Source organism: Pleurodeles waltl, chromosome 7, assembly GCF_031143425.1.
Source record: "Pleurodeles waltl isolate 20211129_DDA chromosome 7, aPleWal1.hap1.20221129, whole genome shotgun sequence".
Taxonomy (NCBI): Eukaryota; Metazoa; Chordata; class Amphibia; order Caudata; family Salamandridae; genus Pleurodeles; species Pleurodeles waltl.
The window spans coordinates 899,632,685-899,651,364 of record NC_090446.1 but is presented as its reverse complement, the minus strand read 5'-3'; the positions used below and the strand labels follow the sequence as shown (position 1 = coordinate 899,651,364).

General features: G+C 46.1%; 1 protein-coding gene across 1 annotated transcript in view; it reads left to right on the top strand.

Annotated features, from left to right (window-relative positions):
• The window catches only part of MGAT4B (alpha-1,3-mannosyl-glycoprotein 4-beta-N-acetylglucosaminyltransferase B), a 1,476,931-nt gene extending 1,460,614 nt beyond the window's left edge, over positions 1-16,317 (top strand). The window contains exon 15 of the mRNA XM_069199505.1: positions 15,306-16,317. Coding sequence (XP_069055606.1) covers positions 15,306-15,329 — 24 coding nt within the window. The 3' untranslated portion in view covers positions 15,330-16,317. The remainder of the gene's footprint in view (positions 1-15,305) is intronic.
• The last annotated feature ends 2,363 nt before the right edge of the window (positions 16,318-18,680 follow it).

Here is an 18,680-nt window from a genome sequence, read left to right as displayed (position 1 = left end):
GCACATCCTGCACCAGAGAGCCTAGTAATACAGGCCTCCTGCTCCAGTATGAAGTTAGGCTGAACTTTTCCCACCGTACCATCTGACAGGAAGTCCAAAAGACTTGTAGCTTGTGTGAAGAAAACCTTGTCAGCCAGCAGTATTTCCTTGAAATCGTTAAATGCAATTGTCTTCTGGCAGGATATAACCATGCGTCAGGGACAAGGCCCAGCTGATGCATACCCCTCCAGAAATAAAAGACCTTTTTCAGGAGGTCTTTACGGGTTGTCAAAACGCCTCCTGCTATCATTTTTCTTCCTCTTAATGGAGTGCTAGTCTTCGGTGACAAGGCGAATTTGGCATTGGAGCGGAGTAAAGCATCAAGGGCCATGGCACATTCTCTGGGTCTTTAGTTCAGCTGCCACCAACTACCAAGAATTTTCAGTCCATTTGCCACTTTCGAGGCTTTAGGAGAGGATCCTCCCATTCCCAACAATTTCAGCTGCCCCAGCGACAACCTAACCCCCTAGTTCAGCAATACAGGAGTTGTGCTAGAGGATGAGACAGTGCATCCAACTTGCAACCTTCCTTCTCCTCCACCATTTCCTCCCTTGCCCCTCGAGGAAAACAGGCTTAGTTTGTTGCTGCATCGCCAGACAGAGTCTGTTGGAGGGCAGTTGTCCCATTTTTTTTCCAGCCTGGAAAGACATTGATTTGGACCAGTGGGTCCTGCAGATTATAGAAAAGGGCTGCACCCTTCATTTCCTTCATCTTTCGCCTTCCTTCCCACCTCCTTCCTCTACCCACCTCCCGGTCATTTGACCAGTCTGCCGCAAGAAGCGACTGACCTTTTGAAAGTAGCAGTGGAGATAGTGCCAGACAAAGAAATTGGCAAAGCGTTACTTCCTGGCACCTGAGAAGGGCGACGGCCTGTGTCCCATTCTAGATCTCAGGAGCCTGAATATCTTCCTCAAAAAGAAGTTCAGAATGCTGACCCTAGTTCATTATCTACTGGTGTTGGAGCTTGGAGACTGGATGGTGTCACTGGACCTTCAGGATGCGTACTTCCACATTTGTTTCCTATGGTCCCTTCAGAAGTACTTGAGCTTTGGGTGTGTTTTACGCACTACCAGTTTCCGGTACTTACCTTTGGATTGACATTGGCAACTTGAGTCTTCACCAAGGTGAGGGCAGTGATTGTAGCCCATCTCAGACTATCGGGTATGCCGATCTTCCCGTCTTTGGACTACTGGCTCCTCAAAGCCAAGTCGCCAATGATCGAATTGACCCACCTGTAGTCGACGACTCCTCTGTTTGACCTAGGCTTTGCAATTGAGTCCATAGCTCACTTGCTCTCCTCCCAACAACTCCAGTTCTTAGGGTTGGTACTGGATACCACCCTTTTCCGCACCTTCCCTTCTCTAAAGACAGTAACAGACATCCAGGAGAAGTCTCCACTTTTCCAGTCTGGAGCAAGGGTTCCAGTCCTGACAATCTTGTGAGTCCTACGTCTGTTGGCTTCCTTCATTCTCCTAGCCATGCATGCTTGTTGGCATATGACGGTCTGCGGTGGTGCCTCCGAAGGCAGTATGAGGGAGACCTGTTGAATTCCATCATAATTTCTCCCAGTGCTGCAGTGGATTTGGCTTGTTGGAGGTACTAGGTGAACATAACATGGGATGGCCTTTACTTCTCCGGCCATGACCATGGTAGTAATGGATATTTCTACCCTGGGATGGGGAGCTCATTTGGAAGATCTAGAGATCAGGGTGCTCTGGCATTGGGAGGAGCAGGTTCGTCACATCAATCCGTAACAATTGCAAACAATAAGGCTGGTGCTCAAGGCCTTCCTCCCCTCCATCATAGGTTGAATCTGACCAGATCTTGACGGACAACACAACTGCGATGTGGTATGTGAACAAGCAAGGATGAGTAGGGTCTCACCTCCTTTGTCTGGAAGCTTTGAGACTCCGGTCTTGGGCACATCGCCAAAGGTCTGCCTCCCCACCAATCACCTAGCAGGTTCCACTGAATGTCAGAGGCGACAGCCTGAGCCAGCCTTATCTTGCTGATCATGAGTGAACCCTTCTGCTCGTGGTAGTCCAGGACATCTTCACCCAGTGGGGCACTCCTGTAGAGGACTTATTTGCTTCTTCGCAAAATACTTAGTGCCAGCAGTTCTGAACCCCCTACCCATCCTGGGTGGTGGGGCATGTGGGATGCGCTTCAGTTAAGGTGGAATTTATAGCTGCATTACACATTTTCCCCATACCCTTGATTCCTCAGGCTCTGAGGAAGATTTGCCAAGACCGGGCCCAAGTGATTCTTATAGCCTCTTATTGGCAGAGACATGTGTGGTATGCAGACCTTTTTCACATGTCCTCTGCTCCACCTGCCATTTAGGCCGGACCTTCTCTCCCAATCCAAGGTACTGGTTCTGCACCCCAATCTCCCAGGCCTCCACCTTCATGCTTGGAGGTTGAAAGGGGACAACTGTGCACCTTTTGTTTCCCACCAGAGGTAGTAGATGTTATATTGTCTAATCATTGCCCCTACACTAAGTTGTCATACTCCAGCAGATGGAGCAACTTTCTTGCTTGGTGTGCGAACAACATTATCAATCCCTTACAGCCCAAGCTATCCCAAGTGCTGCAGTTTGCACTTTTCCTACCTTAGAAAGGGTGTGCCGTTGGCAATGTGGTTATTAGCCACATTTTCTGCTTTGTCTGCTGGATAAACCATCCCCATTTAGGTCTTCTCTTGCCTTACGTTCTTCTCAGAGGGCTGACTAACCTTCATCCTACCTCTCCATTTGTAGTTCCTCAGTGGAATTTGAATGTAATTCTTAAGTTTTTGATGGGGACTCCATTTGAATCTTTCCACAGTTGTACACTGTGCATGTTAACTCTCAAGGCGGTATTTTTAGTTGTCATCATGTCTGCTAGACTTGTCAGTGAGTTACAGGCTTTGAGCTGTCGTCCCCCATTCACTAATTTATTCCCAGACAAGTTAGTGGTACCAACTAGGACTGCTTCTCTTCCAAAGTTGATCACTCCCTTTCACCTAGCCCAATCCATTACCCTTCAAACCTTCTATCCAGCACCTCACCCTTCCAAGGAGGAGCAACGGTTGCATCGTCTAGATCCAATGTGGGAAGTTAATTACTATCTGGACCACATCGGGGATTATTGTAGCGATGACCAGCTCTTTGTGGGCTGTTGTAGAGCCAAGAAAGGAAAGGCAGTTCAGAAGAGTACTCTATCCTGATGGATCATCCTCTGCATTTACATCTGCTACGTCCTCACCCAGAAGGAGCTTCCGGAAGTAATCAGAGCACATTCAAACAGGCCTACATCCACCACTTCGGCAATGGCTTGAGGTGTCCCAGTTGAGGAAGTATGTAAAGCAGCGACATGGGCTTCCTTGCACACCTTTGCGAGACACTACTCCGGTGATGCAGAGGTGCGCAGAGACGGGCACTTTGCTAGCTCTGTCTTCCAGGACTTTGAGGTCTAAATTATCCATCAACCCTCCTTTGAGGCAGGGTATTGCTGTGAAATCTGTTGTACATATGAGCAATCTGCAGGTAGAAGTATCCATCAGAAGGAATAGTTACTTACCCGTGGTAACAATGTTTCTGGTGAATACTCTAGCTACCTGCAGATTCTTCACCAGCCCATCTGCCTCCCCGTTTTGATGGATGACTCATAGAGATAGTTAATAAGGTTCCACTCTACTTATACATATTGGTACTGCAAACTCTCACAATTTCTCACTCCTTCAAAGGCTTGGAAAAAGTAGAGGGAATCTGATGTTGAGTTGGGGACATTGCCTGTTGTCATTTCTGGCGCCACTGAATATTATGCCCTCTACTGGCAGCATCGAGGCTTTGATGTTTTCTGCAACCAATGTGATGCCTGGGTATTGTTCTACAGGCAATGAATCTGCAAGTAGATAGAGTACCCACCAGAAACATTGTTACTGCAGGCTAGTAACTTATCCATATAAACTGGATTTATTGCCTTCAACCATCTTATAAGCATAAACATTGCTATATATGCAGAAGACTTTCCTCTAAAACCTTAAATGATAGAGAGACAAATGTTGTTCTTAGACTTTAAAAAACAATTCATCCGCAAGGAAAGCAAGAGACCCATAAGAGGTTTCACACCAAGGTAAAAAAACTGACTCTGAAACTGTTTCAGGTGAAGAACAACCAACAACCAACTACCTCAAAACAGGATGTTAAAAAATTATTTGAGTGCAGCAGATCTTCTGAAGTAATTCACACTGTGAAAAAGGCAAAGCTTAAGCCATCCTCTCCAGAGAAGCCACATGCTCAATCAAATCTCCATTTCCAGAGAATTAGAAGGTACTATTTTCACCATTTGCTTTCCTCTCACCTTCTTTACAGGCTTCATCACTGTTTAAGGTTCACTCTTCGATGACACCTTCTACGAGTAAAAACAAAAAACATCTACGACGACAGAGAAATATACATTGATAAGACCTCCAAGACCAATAAAACCAAGGAGACAGCGTTGCCTTCAGCTAAGACCTCTTTGACACCTGTGTGCAGAATCTCCATCGGCCAGACACCCATCCTAAGCATCACTGTCAGTGAGGTACCGCCGACAACACGACTAGCACAAAGTTCTGTTGACTCAAGAATCCACCTCAGCTCCTGTTAAATTAATTTCAGAGCATGGGCTGTCATCAGAAATGATGCCTGAATGTACTTTTCCAACTAAAATATTGGGGCAAACACCTGCAAAACATTTTGACAATGAGGTTTCGGGGGACACTAGACCACTCAGTGCTGCTTACATCCTTGGTCAACTGAGAATCAAATGCCAAGAGCACAGGGATGACCAAGATGATCCTATATCAGCACCATATGCAGAAGAATGCAAGAACCACATCATTCAAGAAAAGTACAAACATTTTGAAGAATTCTTGTGCCCATCCACTGGCATTCTCACCAGGAAAATGATTCTTAATATGGGACCCAGCAGTACCCTAATCTGGACACAATCCAAATACTGGTAGCCCTGATGTGGGATCTCAGAATGATGATGGTTAATTACTGTAGAGGCTTTCCAGACAAAGGCCAACCACAAGATTCGCCAAGTTGTCAAACTCCACAAAGTATACCATCAACTTCATCATATTCTTCAATGCTTGCTTCTATAGACTCTCTATCAGATGACATAACAGTATTTCATGTTATTATTGAACTGAATCTTTCTTCGGTCTACCTTTTCCCAGCAAAGGATGTAAACCAAAGAAATCAGTCAAATCAATACAAGTTATAAACTACATATGGGACAAGTGCTTCGGTCATGCAGAACCCAGCCACAATGTCAACCGTGTTCACACAAATACTAAGCACCCAATGCTACTCCAGACTGTTTAATATGTCATCCAAAAGCATACTTCAATACTTCATAAATATATGCAGGCGGCAAATAAAAGGTTTAGAAATCTTCCTGCCCCCTGTTCTGGGTGCTTGGATAACATCAGGAAAAGAGTCTTACCTAATGGCCACAACTGCAGTCAGATCTGCTGACTTAAAATTTTGGGCTGTTTTGACAGGCAGATATGATCTGATCTGGGACCATTGTTAGACTATTTGTTATAAAGTAAAAAGAATGATGTTATGGTCATTTTAAAGGAGGGAGAGCAAACCTCAGCAGCTATTATCGGTGCATCTATGGTTGTAGTAACTACCAGTATTAAGCAGCTTGCTGGTACAGCTGTCTTAAGAAGACAAGGATTTCTTTGTTGTATATCATTTAGACCAGAGGTGCAAAGTAAGATACTAGATAAGCCATTCAATGAGGAGTCCCTTTTTTAAAAAACATGTAGGTGCTTCAAGACAAAATGACAATGTCAAGTTTTGCAGGCGTTACCTAACAAATACTATCAAGACCCTACCAGGCATGGTCAAATACTGGTGCGGTAGTATAATGGAGGAGAGAGATAAAAATAAGCTGTACACTGAACTCTTTTTTGGTATGATTCTCTCTGGTCTTACATCGCTGTTGACAGTGCAGGTATTCACAAAGTATCTCTTGGAAGTACGATTCACTGTTGAAGAAGGTACATCCTTTATTTTAGTAATAGCCGGAAATACATGCTATTCTAAACAAACATATAATAAGCATGTATACTCACTGACTTCCTAAAGGTTGGTTACAGTGAACCCAAACCATAAGGAACCAGACAGTGGATACACACAAATGGTTTTGGCATCCCGTTTCCTTCCATCTTTCGAAGTGCGTCCCAGGTGTTATATGTGAACCCAGCATATCTGTTAAACAGGATTTGACACTCGAGCAGGATTTGACTCTGTAATGTCACTGGAGCCTGCTAGGCTGAGGGGGAGGGTGCTGTGTTGGATCCAGCCCAGGTGTACCCTAACATTCGCCTTTGACATAGGAGACCTCTTTGAAGTTAATCAAGTTCCTGCTATCCAGTCAAGGGAACAACACCTTCCACCCCACCCCACCCCACCGTCCTTTGTCCTGCTCTGGAAACAAGTTTCACACCTCATCAAGGGGGATATTCAACTGGTAGGTGATAGTTGAAACTCATGAAAATGGGCCTCTAGAGGGGTTAGGCAGGCAAAAGGTGACTTTCTAAAAGTAGCCTTTTCTTTATAATTATTAAAAATGTGACGTCACTATTGAATTGTACCAAATCAAAATCTGATTTATATAGTGTGACTAGTCACACGTGAGGGTATCCAGGCTCTGAATAAAAAAACGTTTCCGAAATAGACTTTCAGCCACAGACTCCTCACCTTTTGAATATTCCCCAGACGTCAGGCTGGGTTTGGAAACTTTGTCCATAGTACCTCAGCGTACTGGAAGGTGATGACAAGCAGCTGTGCACTGATCCCCCTTCCACTTCAGAAGAAACATGTGGGGCCTATATAGGTGCTACTCCTACGCACTGGTACCTGTTCTTTTCTTTCCATGTCACCAAAAGCGGATGCAGAGCTTCCCTTGTTGCAAAGATTTTTCAATTGCCTCATTTCTTCCAAAATTTCCAGTGTGCAAGAGAACTGCCACCCCTAAAATAACAGGTTTTAAACCCTGTAAGTACGATCGCAAGCAGATATCTGTGACATATTCTCCAGAGGTTTGTCTGTGATGTCTGGTATTGGACCACGACTCCAAGACCGATGGAGAACATCGATGAACCCAAAGGCTATCAGGGAGCGCAAAGCAGAACTTTGTCTCCGAGCATGAGAAAACACAATATCAGGACCGCTGCTCCAAATCCAAGGCTTGATACCAAATCCACTCCTGTTTCTGAAGTCAATGGTGCCGCTGTAGAGGCCTATCTTCGTCACGCTCCATTCCTCCACGAAGGACAAAAAAACACAAGAAGTCAAAGCGGAGTTCCACTCCTTTGTGCCATTTTCACTCCCCTGATGAAGAGCGTAGGTAGCTCTAACCGGCTCGGTGCTACTCTTGAAGTCAGCCAACTCAGAGGCTAATTCCACAGCTGGTTCTGTAACAATTGGAGTTTCTGGAGCCTTAACCACACAAATCCAAATCAAAGAGTTCCATGCAGCTATGGCACGCCTTTGGGCTCCACGGAGCCAAGAGGCCTTCCACCTGGACTACCACTAGCGGGTTCGCACTCTGTGCCAACTAGACCCTCTGTGCCACCTTCAAAGCTGCCTCTGCGCGCATAACCATGTCAGGCCCGGGTACGTTGATGTGGATCTTGGCTCTCAACAAGGTGACCCAAATTGTCTTAGACCAACATCACGCCCAAATTCGACAGAGGGGCCAGTTTCTGCTCTTGCATTGCCACAAGGTAGGCAGCATTCCCTACATTCCCTTTTTTGGACCAACTCTGTTTACAGCTGTGACCAAGGTGATTAGTTCACTCATCCCATCTTCCAAGGACATATGGTATGAGGTCTTGCAGGACCCTAGTTGGCTTCATACCTCCCTGGAGGCAACCATTTTGTATCTTCCTGGCCCTATTGCAGAAGAATCTACCTCCTACGCTATAGTTATACGCAGGGCAGCTGAAGTCCTTGATCTCCACCTCTCCACTATAGAGATATAAACCAGTATACTGACTGAGGGTCTGCAACTGGGCCAGACTGCTTTTGAGCCCCTTCTTCCTTTCAAAGAAGACCTGACTTATACCCTCCTCGGGGCTTATGCCAGGCCTTGCACTGGCCCTCCAGTTAGACAAATCGCCAGGCACCATTGTTCTGCTACAGGCGACCAGGCCTCTTTGTCGCAGCACCCCTCGCCAGAAAGCTTTGTGATGCAGGCCTCCACCAGCCAGACCAAACACAGCACTTTTCCCACCACTCCCCCTGAAAGGAAATCAAAGCCAGTGGAAACTTTTGGGAAGAGTCTCTTCTCCTCAGTCAGTTTGGTCCTGCGATCAATCAACGTCTCCTGTTTATTGGGCCGTTTGACCCATGCCCTTGATGGCACAAGTAGTCCTTGTTGTACTGGAAGACCTTTGCCCGATTCAGGCAATACAAGATGGTTGTGGTGCGTCCAAGTTCATAATTTGTTGTCTCTTCAACACCTCCTACTCCGTTGGGTGAGATATAGACACCAGCGTTGCCACTGGTCGGCATGCATGGCTACAATCGTCTGGGTTCTCTGGCAACATCCAGTCCTCCCTGATCGACATGCCCTTTGATAGGACTCACTTGTGTGACAGCATGACTGACAGTGCTCTTGAACGTTCCATGGAGAGTCTGGATGTGACTCGCTTTCTGGGCCCCTCTGCCCAGCCTCTTGAGCCTCAAAATTTCCACTATTCCTTTTGTTTCTTTGGCCAAGGCATCCGTTACCGCCTGTCTATCCCACCCCAGTAGGGAACCCACCAGTTTCACGGGAGAGGGCAAAGTGCTTACCACCCCTGTGGCCAAGGTCACCATGCTGCTCAGTTCAGCACCCCCACCACAACTGCCCCTCATCCCTGCAGCCCCCTTCTACCAAACAGCTTTAGTGTACTCTTGCAGTGTCACGGCCACGCAGTGGGAGGCAGGTTGTCCGCAAAGGTTGTGCCCGATCTTTCCCTTCTCACCAGTCGCACCATCTACCGACCATGCAGCAACTGACGTAGAACCATCTATCCATTTAGTGGCAGGAAGTGCAAGCCCTTTTGGCTAACGGGGCTTTTGAGTGGGTGCAGATGGCAGATTCCTTACCGACATCCCATCCTCCCCATTCTGTGATTGGACTCTACCCACTAATAAAATCCCAGTCTAGGAATCTGCACACTGGTCTATCTGTTTGCTTTCGGGGCTCCATGTTTGGGGGCACAGGCAGTCTTGAAAGCAGCTGACTTCAGCACACAGGAGTTGTGCCTGTGAAAGCCCTGCATGTCACTTCCAGAGTGGAAATGCACCAGTGCGTGACCGCATGGTGCCACCTTCCGGTGTGCTGAGGTACTATAGAAAACGTTTTCTGGATCCAGTCTGATGCTTGAGGAATATTCAAAAGATGAGGAATCTGTGGGTAGATAAAGTGTCTACCAAAAAGAGCTCTACTGAAGTTGTTATTTTCCTATTTATAGTTATTTTTCTGTCTAGTCCCATTCCATATATACAGTATTAGTATTAAATATTGCATCGCAATGTTTTTGATGGAACAGCTTGCCTTGCTACATGGAAAATAGCTTTTGGGACATTTTGGGGTGACATAAATAATGAAAAATAGGTTTTTGATCTGTCCAAAGGATTTATTTTGTCAGGTTTTATTTCAGTGTTTACACTGTTACAGTAAGGCAACACTGCTGGGACTATAACTGTGGCTTATACTGTCACTGTAGTGGATGGCCCAGTTGGTGCTGCAGTCCACCACTGATATTTGACTTACAGGCCCTGGTTACATTAGGAATATACTAATCTGACCATGTTGAAAGGAGACAGGCAATTTACTACTAGCTAGTAGTGGTGAAGTGAACAGAGTTCTAAAACCAGCAAAAATATAGGTTCCAGTAAAAGGTGGAAAATCCAGGTTGACCAGGCAAAAAAGGTGAATTTCCTAAATTCTACACGGATATAAAGATGCAACCCAATAAATTAAACAAAAGACTCTTTTTTCCCTGAGCAGTATCATATGTGAGATTGATCACAGGATTTATATGTAAAGATTTCTTTGCATCCTGTTGGACGTTTTTGACATGGTGTGAAAAAACTGCAGTTTGGAGTGTTTGTGTTGTTTATTTAAATTAATATATATATATATATATATATATATATATATATATATATATATATATATATATATATATATATATATATTTTGTAGGAAGTTTGCTCTGTATGTACTATTTCAAAGTAAGAAATAGCATACACAGAGTCCAAGGGTTCCCCTTAGAGGTAAGATAGTGGCAAAAAGAGATAATTCTAATGCTCTATTTTGTGGTAGTGTGGTCGAGCAGTAGGCTTATCAGAGGGTAGTGTTAAGCACTTGTTGTACACACACAGGCAATAAATGAGGAACACACACTCAAAGACTAACTTCAGGCCAATAGGTTTTTACATTGAAAAATATATTTTCTTAGTTTATTTTAAGAACCACAGGTTCAAGATTTACAATTAATACTTTAAATGTAAGGTACTTCACTCGGATACTTTAGGAACTTTGAATGAAAGCAATATCACATACAGTCTTTGTAAAAATGGCAATAAGCTATTTACAAAGTGGACACTGCAAAAATCAACAGTTCCTGGGGGAGGTAAGTAAAGGTTAGTTTTGAAGGTAAGTAAGACACTTACAAGTCTCAAGTTTGGGGCATAGGCAGCCCACCGTTGGGGGTTCAAGGCAACCCCAAAGTTACCACACCAGCAGCTCAGGGACGGTCAGGGGCAGAGGTCAAAGAGGTGCCCAAAACACATAGGCGCCTATGGAGAATAGGGGTGCTCCGGTTCCAGTCTGCCAGCAGGTAAGTACTGACGTCCTCGGGGGGCAGACCAGGGGGGTTTTGTAGAGCACCGGGGGGGACACAAGAAGGCACAGAAAGTACACCCTCAGCGGCACAGGGGTGGCCGGGTGCAGTGTGCAAACAGGCATCGGGCTTTAGATTGAAAACAATGGAGAGACCTAGGGGTGACTTCAACGATGCAGGCAGGCACACGGGGGCTCCTTGGGGCAGCCACCACCTGGGCTAGGCAGAGGGTCACCTGGGGGTCGCTGTTGCACTGGAGTTTGGTTCCTTCAGGTCCTGGGGGCTTCAGGTGCAGTGTTGGTTCCACACAGGCAATAAATGGGGAACACACACTCAGACAATTCCAGGCCAATAGGTTTTTATATAGAAAAATATCTTTTCTTAGTTTATTTTAAGAACCACAGGTTCAAGATTTACAAACAATACTTTAAATGAAAGGTATTTCACTTAAGAACTTTAGGAACTTTGAATTAGCAAAATAGCATATACAGTTTTCACATAAATGGCAAATAGCTATTTTAAAGCTAGACAGTGCAATTTTCAACAGTTCCTGGGGGAGGTAAGTGTTTGTTAGTTTTGCAGGTAAGTAAACCACCTACAGGGTTCAAAGTTGGGTCCAAGGTAGCCCACCGTTGGGGGTTCAGGGCAGCCCCAAAGTTACCACACCAGCAGCTCAGGGCCGGTCAGGTGCAGAGGTCAAAGTGGTGCCCAAAACGCCTAGGCTTCAATGGTGAAGGGGATGCCCCGGTTCCAGTCTGCCAGCAGGTAAGTACCCGCGTCTTCGGAGGGCAGACCAGGGGGTGTTTTGTAGGGCACCGTGGGGAGGACACAAGTCAGCACAAAAAGTACACCCTCAGCGGCAGTGTGCAAACAGGCGTCGGGTTTGCAATGGAGTTCAATGGGAGACCAAGGGGTCTCTTCAGCGATGCATGCAAGGGGGGGGGGGCTCCTCGGGGTAGCCACCACCTGGGCCAGGGAAAGGGCCACCTGGGGGCCGCTCCTGCACTGGAGGTCGGATCCTTCAGGTCCTTGGGGCTGCGGATGCAGTGTCCTTACCAGGCGTCGGGTCTTTGAAGCAGGCAGTCGTGGTCAGGGGGAGCCTCTGGATTCCCTCTGCAGGCGTCTCTGTGGGGGCTCAGGGGGGGGTCAAATCTGGCTACTCACGGGCTCGCAGTCGCCGGGGAGTCCTCCCTGTAGTGTTTGTTCTCCACAAGTCGAGCCGGGGGCGTCGGGTGCAGAGTGCAAAGTCTCACGCTTCTGGCGGGAAACGTGTGTTCTTTCAAAGTTGCTTCTTTGTTGCAAAGATGCTTCTTTCTTGGAGCAGGGCCGCTGTCCTCGGGAGTTCTTGGTCCTTTTAGATGCAGGGTAGTCTTCAGAGGTTGCTGGACCCTGTGGAACGCGTCGCTGGAGCAGTTCTTGTGAAGTGGGGAGAGTGTCTCCGTCTTCTCTGCAGGTTTTTCAGCTCAGCAGTCCTTCGTCTTAGGTTGTAGGAATCTATCTTGCTGTGTTCTGGGAGCCCCTAAATACTCGATTTAGGGGTGTGTTTAGGTCTGGGGGGTTAGTAGCCAATGGCTACTAGCCCTGAGGGTGGATACACCCTCTTTGTGCCTCCTCCCTGAGGGGAGGGGGGCACATCCCTAATCCTATTGGGGGAATCCTCCATCTGGAAGATGGAGGATTTCTAAAAGTCAGAGTCACCTCAGCTCAGGACACCTTAGGGGCTGTCCTGACTGGCCAGTGACTCCTCCTCGTTTTTCTCATTATCTCCTCCGGCCTTGCCACCAAAAGTGGGGCCGTGGCCGGAGGGGGCGGGCAACTCCACTAGCTGGAGTGCCCTGGGGTGCTGTAACAAAGGGGGTGAGCCTTTGAGGCTCACCGCCAGGTGTTACAGTGCCTGCAGGGGGAGGTGAGAGGCACCTCCACCCAGTACAGGCTTTGTTACTAGCCACAGAGTGACAAAGGCACTCTCCCCATGTGGCCAGCAACATGTCTGGTGTGTGGCAGGCTGCTAAAACTAGTCACCCCACACTGGTAGTCGGGTATGGTTTCAGGGGGCATCTCTAAGATGCCCTCTGGGTGTATTTTAGAATAAAATGTACACTGGCATCAGTGTGCATTTATTGTGCTGAGAAGTTTGATACCAAACTTCCCAGTTTTCAGTGTAGCCATTATGGTGCTGTGGAGTTCGTGCATGACAGACTTCCAGACCATATACTCTTACGGCTACCCTGCACTTACAATGTCTAAGGTTTTGCTTAGACACTGTAGGGGCATAGTGCTCATGCACCTATGCCCTCACCTATGGTATAGTGCACCCAGCCTTAGGGCTGTAAGGCCTGCTAGAGGGGCGACTTACCTATGCCATAGGCAGTGTGAGGTTGGCATGGCACCCTGAGGGGAGTGCCATGTCGACTTAGTCATTTTCTCCCCACCAGCACACACAAGCTGGCAAGCAGTGTGTCTGTGCTGAGTGAGGGGTCCCCATGGTGGCATAAGACATGATGCAGCCCTTAGAGACCTTCCCTGGCATCAGGGCCCTTGGTACCAGGGGTACCAGTTACAAGGGACTTACCTGGATGCCAGGGTGTGCCAATTGTGGAGACAAAGGTACAGGTTAGGGAAAGAACACTGGTGCTGGGGCCTGGTTAGCAGGCCTCAGCACACTTTCAAATCATAACTTGGCATCAGCAAAGGCAAAAAGTCAGGGGGTAACCATGCCAAGGAGGCATTTCCTTACAGAAGGACATAAACGGCGCTGCCTTGTAAGGAGCTGGGGAGCCCAATGAAAATGCTAACCGACCCGTGGGACCAGCCGGTGCACCAGCAGGGGCCATAGCATTAAACATCAAGAACATTGCATATAAAAATGCTGCCGGATCCGCACCGGGTAGACAGGATACCGCTGGTCTCCATTTTGCACCTGTGCTTGCTGAACATCGGAATCATGAGCTGCAGGTGAAAATCGAGGACTCTTCGGGGATGGACCTACCTCGAAGACCGATGGCGCCGGAGAAGCCTGAGGGCTCTGAGGTTGTGGAGTCACCGTTGGACTAACCTCCCACATTGTACGGCGCAGACGAGATGGAGACCTTGATCTTGACCGGCTACAAGCCGAATGACATCGCGAGTCATTACGTCGTTTCTTGCGTCTCTTCGACGATGTGTGGGAAGAGGACCTGCGATGACTCTTATGCCTCTTCTTCGCCTTATCCAAAAAGAGTTTGATCTCTCTCTCTTTCAGAGTCTTACGATTCATGCTCTGGCAGGAAACACACTCCTCGACGTCATGCTCAGAGCTCAGACACCAAAGGCAATCGTCATGAAGGCCAGTAACCGACACGTGACCCCCACACTCTCGACATGGCTTACATCCCGACTTCCTAGGAGGAGACATTGTAACCCGAATAAAACTATTAACAAGATGGAACACCTCCAACAGTAGCAAGAGCAAGGAGAAAATTGTTAGCGTTGAAGGCATGGAAAAAAGGGAACTGATGTCAGCACGCCAAGGAGGCATTTCCTTACAAATATATATATATATATATATATATTTATTTTTAATCAAGTGTTACCTTCCAAGGTACTCTCCTTACAGGTGTTTGTGATATAATTCGTAGCGTATGTGGGCTCTTTTGCCTAGTGTGCTTGTGTGGTTTTGTAAACAATCTAGAAGATTAAGTTAAAACTTTGTTAGCCAGCTACGTTTTACTTGAGCTTTGTACATAAAATGTTTTGAATAATGTACTTAACCAGGTAATGATTCTAAAAAAGATACTGCCTTTTCTTCTCCCAACCAAACGAACAAGACGATTGGACTTGTGTGGGGGTCCACCTATATTATTGCAATGCATATCCACTCTTATCTGGGGCTCTCATATTAATATTATTTCCCAGTTCCAAAGCTTGGAGAATATGACAGTTCATTTGGCATGTGGCCTATGGAAAATGTTTCACTTCCCCAGAGCGCCCTTAATTGGCTTCCTGTGAAATAAAGAACTCATTTGAAGGTCCTCTGTTTGATATACAGAGCTTTCTGTGACGTAGGGCTAAGCATTTTATCAAGTAAGGAACCACCAATAGGGGCCGGAATGCTTTGTTGCACCCATTGTTGCTCCTGGAAGTTCCATGGTTCAGATGTAATGTAGGTGGAGTGAAGCTTTCCAAGCTTTTAGTCTCAGTTTCAAAGACTTTCCATTGACACTCCACAGTATAACTAACTTCAGTGCCTCTACTCTAAGTATTCTCTAAGAGCAAATTTGTTCTGTTGATCTCTTCTTTGTTGTCTTTGTCCCTAGCATTAAAATGATGTCTTCTGAACTAATAATACTAATCATGTTGTAATCTTGGTTCTTAACACATTCTGTTGCCTTTTTTTGTAGATATTCATTAAAAAGGCTGAATGAGAAGTCTGTAAGCAACCATGAAGTACAGTTCAACTGTTCCTAGGACTCCCCCCTTCATCCTTCTTTTCCCTAATTGAAGAAATTGCTAACCGCTCTGCACCTGCGTGATCCAACACTGAAGTCAAGTGTTCTGCAGACATGACGTTCTCAGTCGGTAGAACTGTGTGTACCGTGAAGCAATACTTTTTACATCTAGAAGGGGAGTACCATTTCAAGCTTCAGATGCCGGCCAGGAGCAAGCATGGTGAGCTGCCACGTTCACAAAGACTGGGTAGCAGCTCTGCCGTGTAGAGATTTGAAAGCTGCTACCATTGGAGTGTGATCGTGCACATGGTTGGACGATGATAGACAAATAGTGAATCCGAGCCCAAGTAACTCCTCCACATGAGGATTTGGTCCACGACTGAAGAGGCCAAAATATGCAGCAATGTGGGGTGCAAGCTCATGATTTTAGGGAACACAAATGAGCACCAACCATTAACGGATCCTCTCTTGTTGCAGTTCCAGTGCAGTGAAGTCCAATATCATGGAGACTAACACTTCTTTCTGCCAAGTAAAAACTCGTCGCTTCACATCTGCCTCAGAGTGAGTGCCCTCGGGATAGGTTGAACAAACAGCAGCACGAGGCAAGGAGATCTAACCACATGGTGCCTGACTGCCTTAGTCCTATAAACAAGTTCTTAGCAATTTCAGAGTAGTTTTCAATTCTACTGTTGTAAAGTCCATCTTTCCGTTGGAAGCAAACCAACAAGTCAATTTACTATTTGATTTGTATATGACTATGCGGCCAGTCTCAAAACATGAAGCATTTGTTCCATTCTCTTAGAAGAAACCCCAGGTCTCTTTATTTTCAGATATACACTGGAATGCGTTATATGCTACGTAACGTGGTGTACTTATTTTTAACTATTGCATAGGTTCGATTTTTCCAATGTACATCTATATAAAACAAAACAATGTGCACTGTAATAAAATGTAATAACATTTACATTTGTTTGCATTTCTCTTGCCATATTGCATTATGCTACAGAAAATGTTCTTGACAAGCTGGCAAACAAGTTAATTTATGGAAGCTTTGTTTTCAACATTTTTACTTAACATTTACATATAACATTGAAATACATATGGACAAACATGTGCAATCATAAAAAAATAGTAATCAAGAGTAAGAGAAACTGCTACTGAAGGGTGCTCATAACTACACTTTCAGAAAGATAATTCTAGCCACAGAATCCTCACCATTTGAATTTTCTCCAGGCGTGTAGAGTGGCTTCCAGAAACTTTTCAGCAGTACCTTACATGCCAGATGTGGTGCTGTGCGGCTACGCACTGATAAGTTCTGCTCTGGAAGTGACATGTGGGGCCTAGATAGGAAGCAACCCCTCTGCATGCTTTCAGTTCTTTTCTTTCCCCACCTCTCAACACAGATCCTAAGCTTCTCTAGTCTCTTTGAGACACTTTTGTACCAATTTTCTTTCACAAAATGCTCACACTGTGCAAGGAATGTCATCCACTAAATTACCATCCGTTTCAGATCCTCACCAGGTTTGCCTGTTGTGTCCGAGTCGAGCCACATATCCAAGAACTGCAGGGACTGTGTGTCAATGAGCCTGAAGACCATCTGGCAATGCAAGGCAAAACTTAACATCACCCAGCACAAGAAGGCAAATCTCCATGAGCACTCCAATTCTGGCTCCAAGACAGTGATTCGTTCCTGGTCTCACTCTGGTTCCCAGAGCTGACTAAGCTGCTAGTGATGCCGGTCTTTGTTGTGCTGGAAATCTTCAGTGATTATATAAAGCACTGTAGGAAGCTTGCTCTGTATATGCTATATCAAAATGAGATACAGAGTCCAGGGATTCCCCACAGGCTTAACAGTGTGCATAGAGTCCAGTTCCCCAGAGGTTTAACAGAGGCTAAAGTAGATATACTAAGGCTGTCTTTTTGTGGTAGTGTGGTTGAGTAGTTAGGTCTAATCAGAGAGTAGTACAAAGCATTTGTTATACACACACAGGCAATAAGTGAAAGACACACTCAATGACTAACCCCAGGCCAATTGTTTTTATATAGCAAAAATATATTTTGTTATTTTATTTCTAGAACCACAAGATTCAGTTTGCAGGTAAGTACATTTGTAAGTAAGTATCAAACATATGTAAAAACACCACTTTGTTTCGATTTGGCAAGTTATATGGTTTTCGAAAAAATAGCAATATCCTATTTTAAAAGTTGATACTGCAATTTTCAGAAACAGTTTTGGGGGGAAGAAACGTTAGCACAGTTTTGAGGTAAGTAAAAGACTTAGTCTCTGGGGCTTAGAATGTCCACAGGTTAGGGTTCAAGGTGCCGATGAGTAGTGGGCCAGGACAGTTTTCCTTTTCCTCCCCCTAATCACATTTGAGTAGGAGTGCATAGGAACATCATTCCTTTCAACAATCCGGTGGTTTTTAATCATAGCCTATACCTGTTTCAGACACATTAAATCATGATGGTTTGGGTTTAGAGCTATTTTTATCCTATATTTCTCTTTCTCTCCTCACTATTATCACTGGTTGCACTCACATCCGGCATTATTTAAATTAAAGAACTCTGGTTAAGAGCCCCCCTTCTATTGAAGGGGTGCCCGTCAGACATTGCAGCGCCGGTCTGACGAGGAGCTTGCCCAATGATGATGCTTTACATCCGAATGGATGTGTGAGGGCTTTCTCTGCTCCTGAGAACATGTCCCCCTTTGTCTTTTATGTAGTTCTGTTTCTGTAGGAACAGTGTACTTCACGATTTATATAGGGTTTAAGTTAGCCCCAAACACCCATCACCAGCAACACAGGGGCGGTCGGGTGCAGAGGCCAAAGATGAGGCAAGTTTTAAAATGGCGACCTATGGAGGCTGGGCACTCTGAATCAGGCCTTCTTGCAGGTAAGTACCTGTGTCTTAGGAGGGCAGACCTGGGGGGTTTAGTTGAGCACTGGGGGGAATCAGGGGGAGAAGCACAGGTCAGCTCCATACACACACCCTCAGCGACACAGGGACGGCTGGGTGCAGGGTACAAACACAGCATCGGGCTCCCAATGCTTTTCAAAGGGGGACATCAAGGGGGGTCACAAAGATGCTGCTGGCTAAGTCCAGGAGGTCGGTCCAGATAACCAAAGGCTGGTGAAGGAGGAGGGTCGCCCGCTGGACATTGCTGGACCTGTGGTCAGCTTCCCAAGCCCAGGGGTGCGAGTGCAGAGGTACCTTTGGGCATTGGGTATCATTGTCCGGTTTTCTCGCGGTCAGGGGAGTCCTCCAGATTTAGGCTTCAGGCATCGTCGTGCTGGACAGGTGGGGTCACCCTAGGGTGGACAGTAGGTC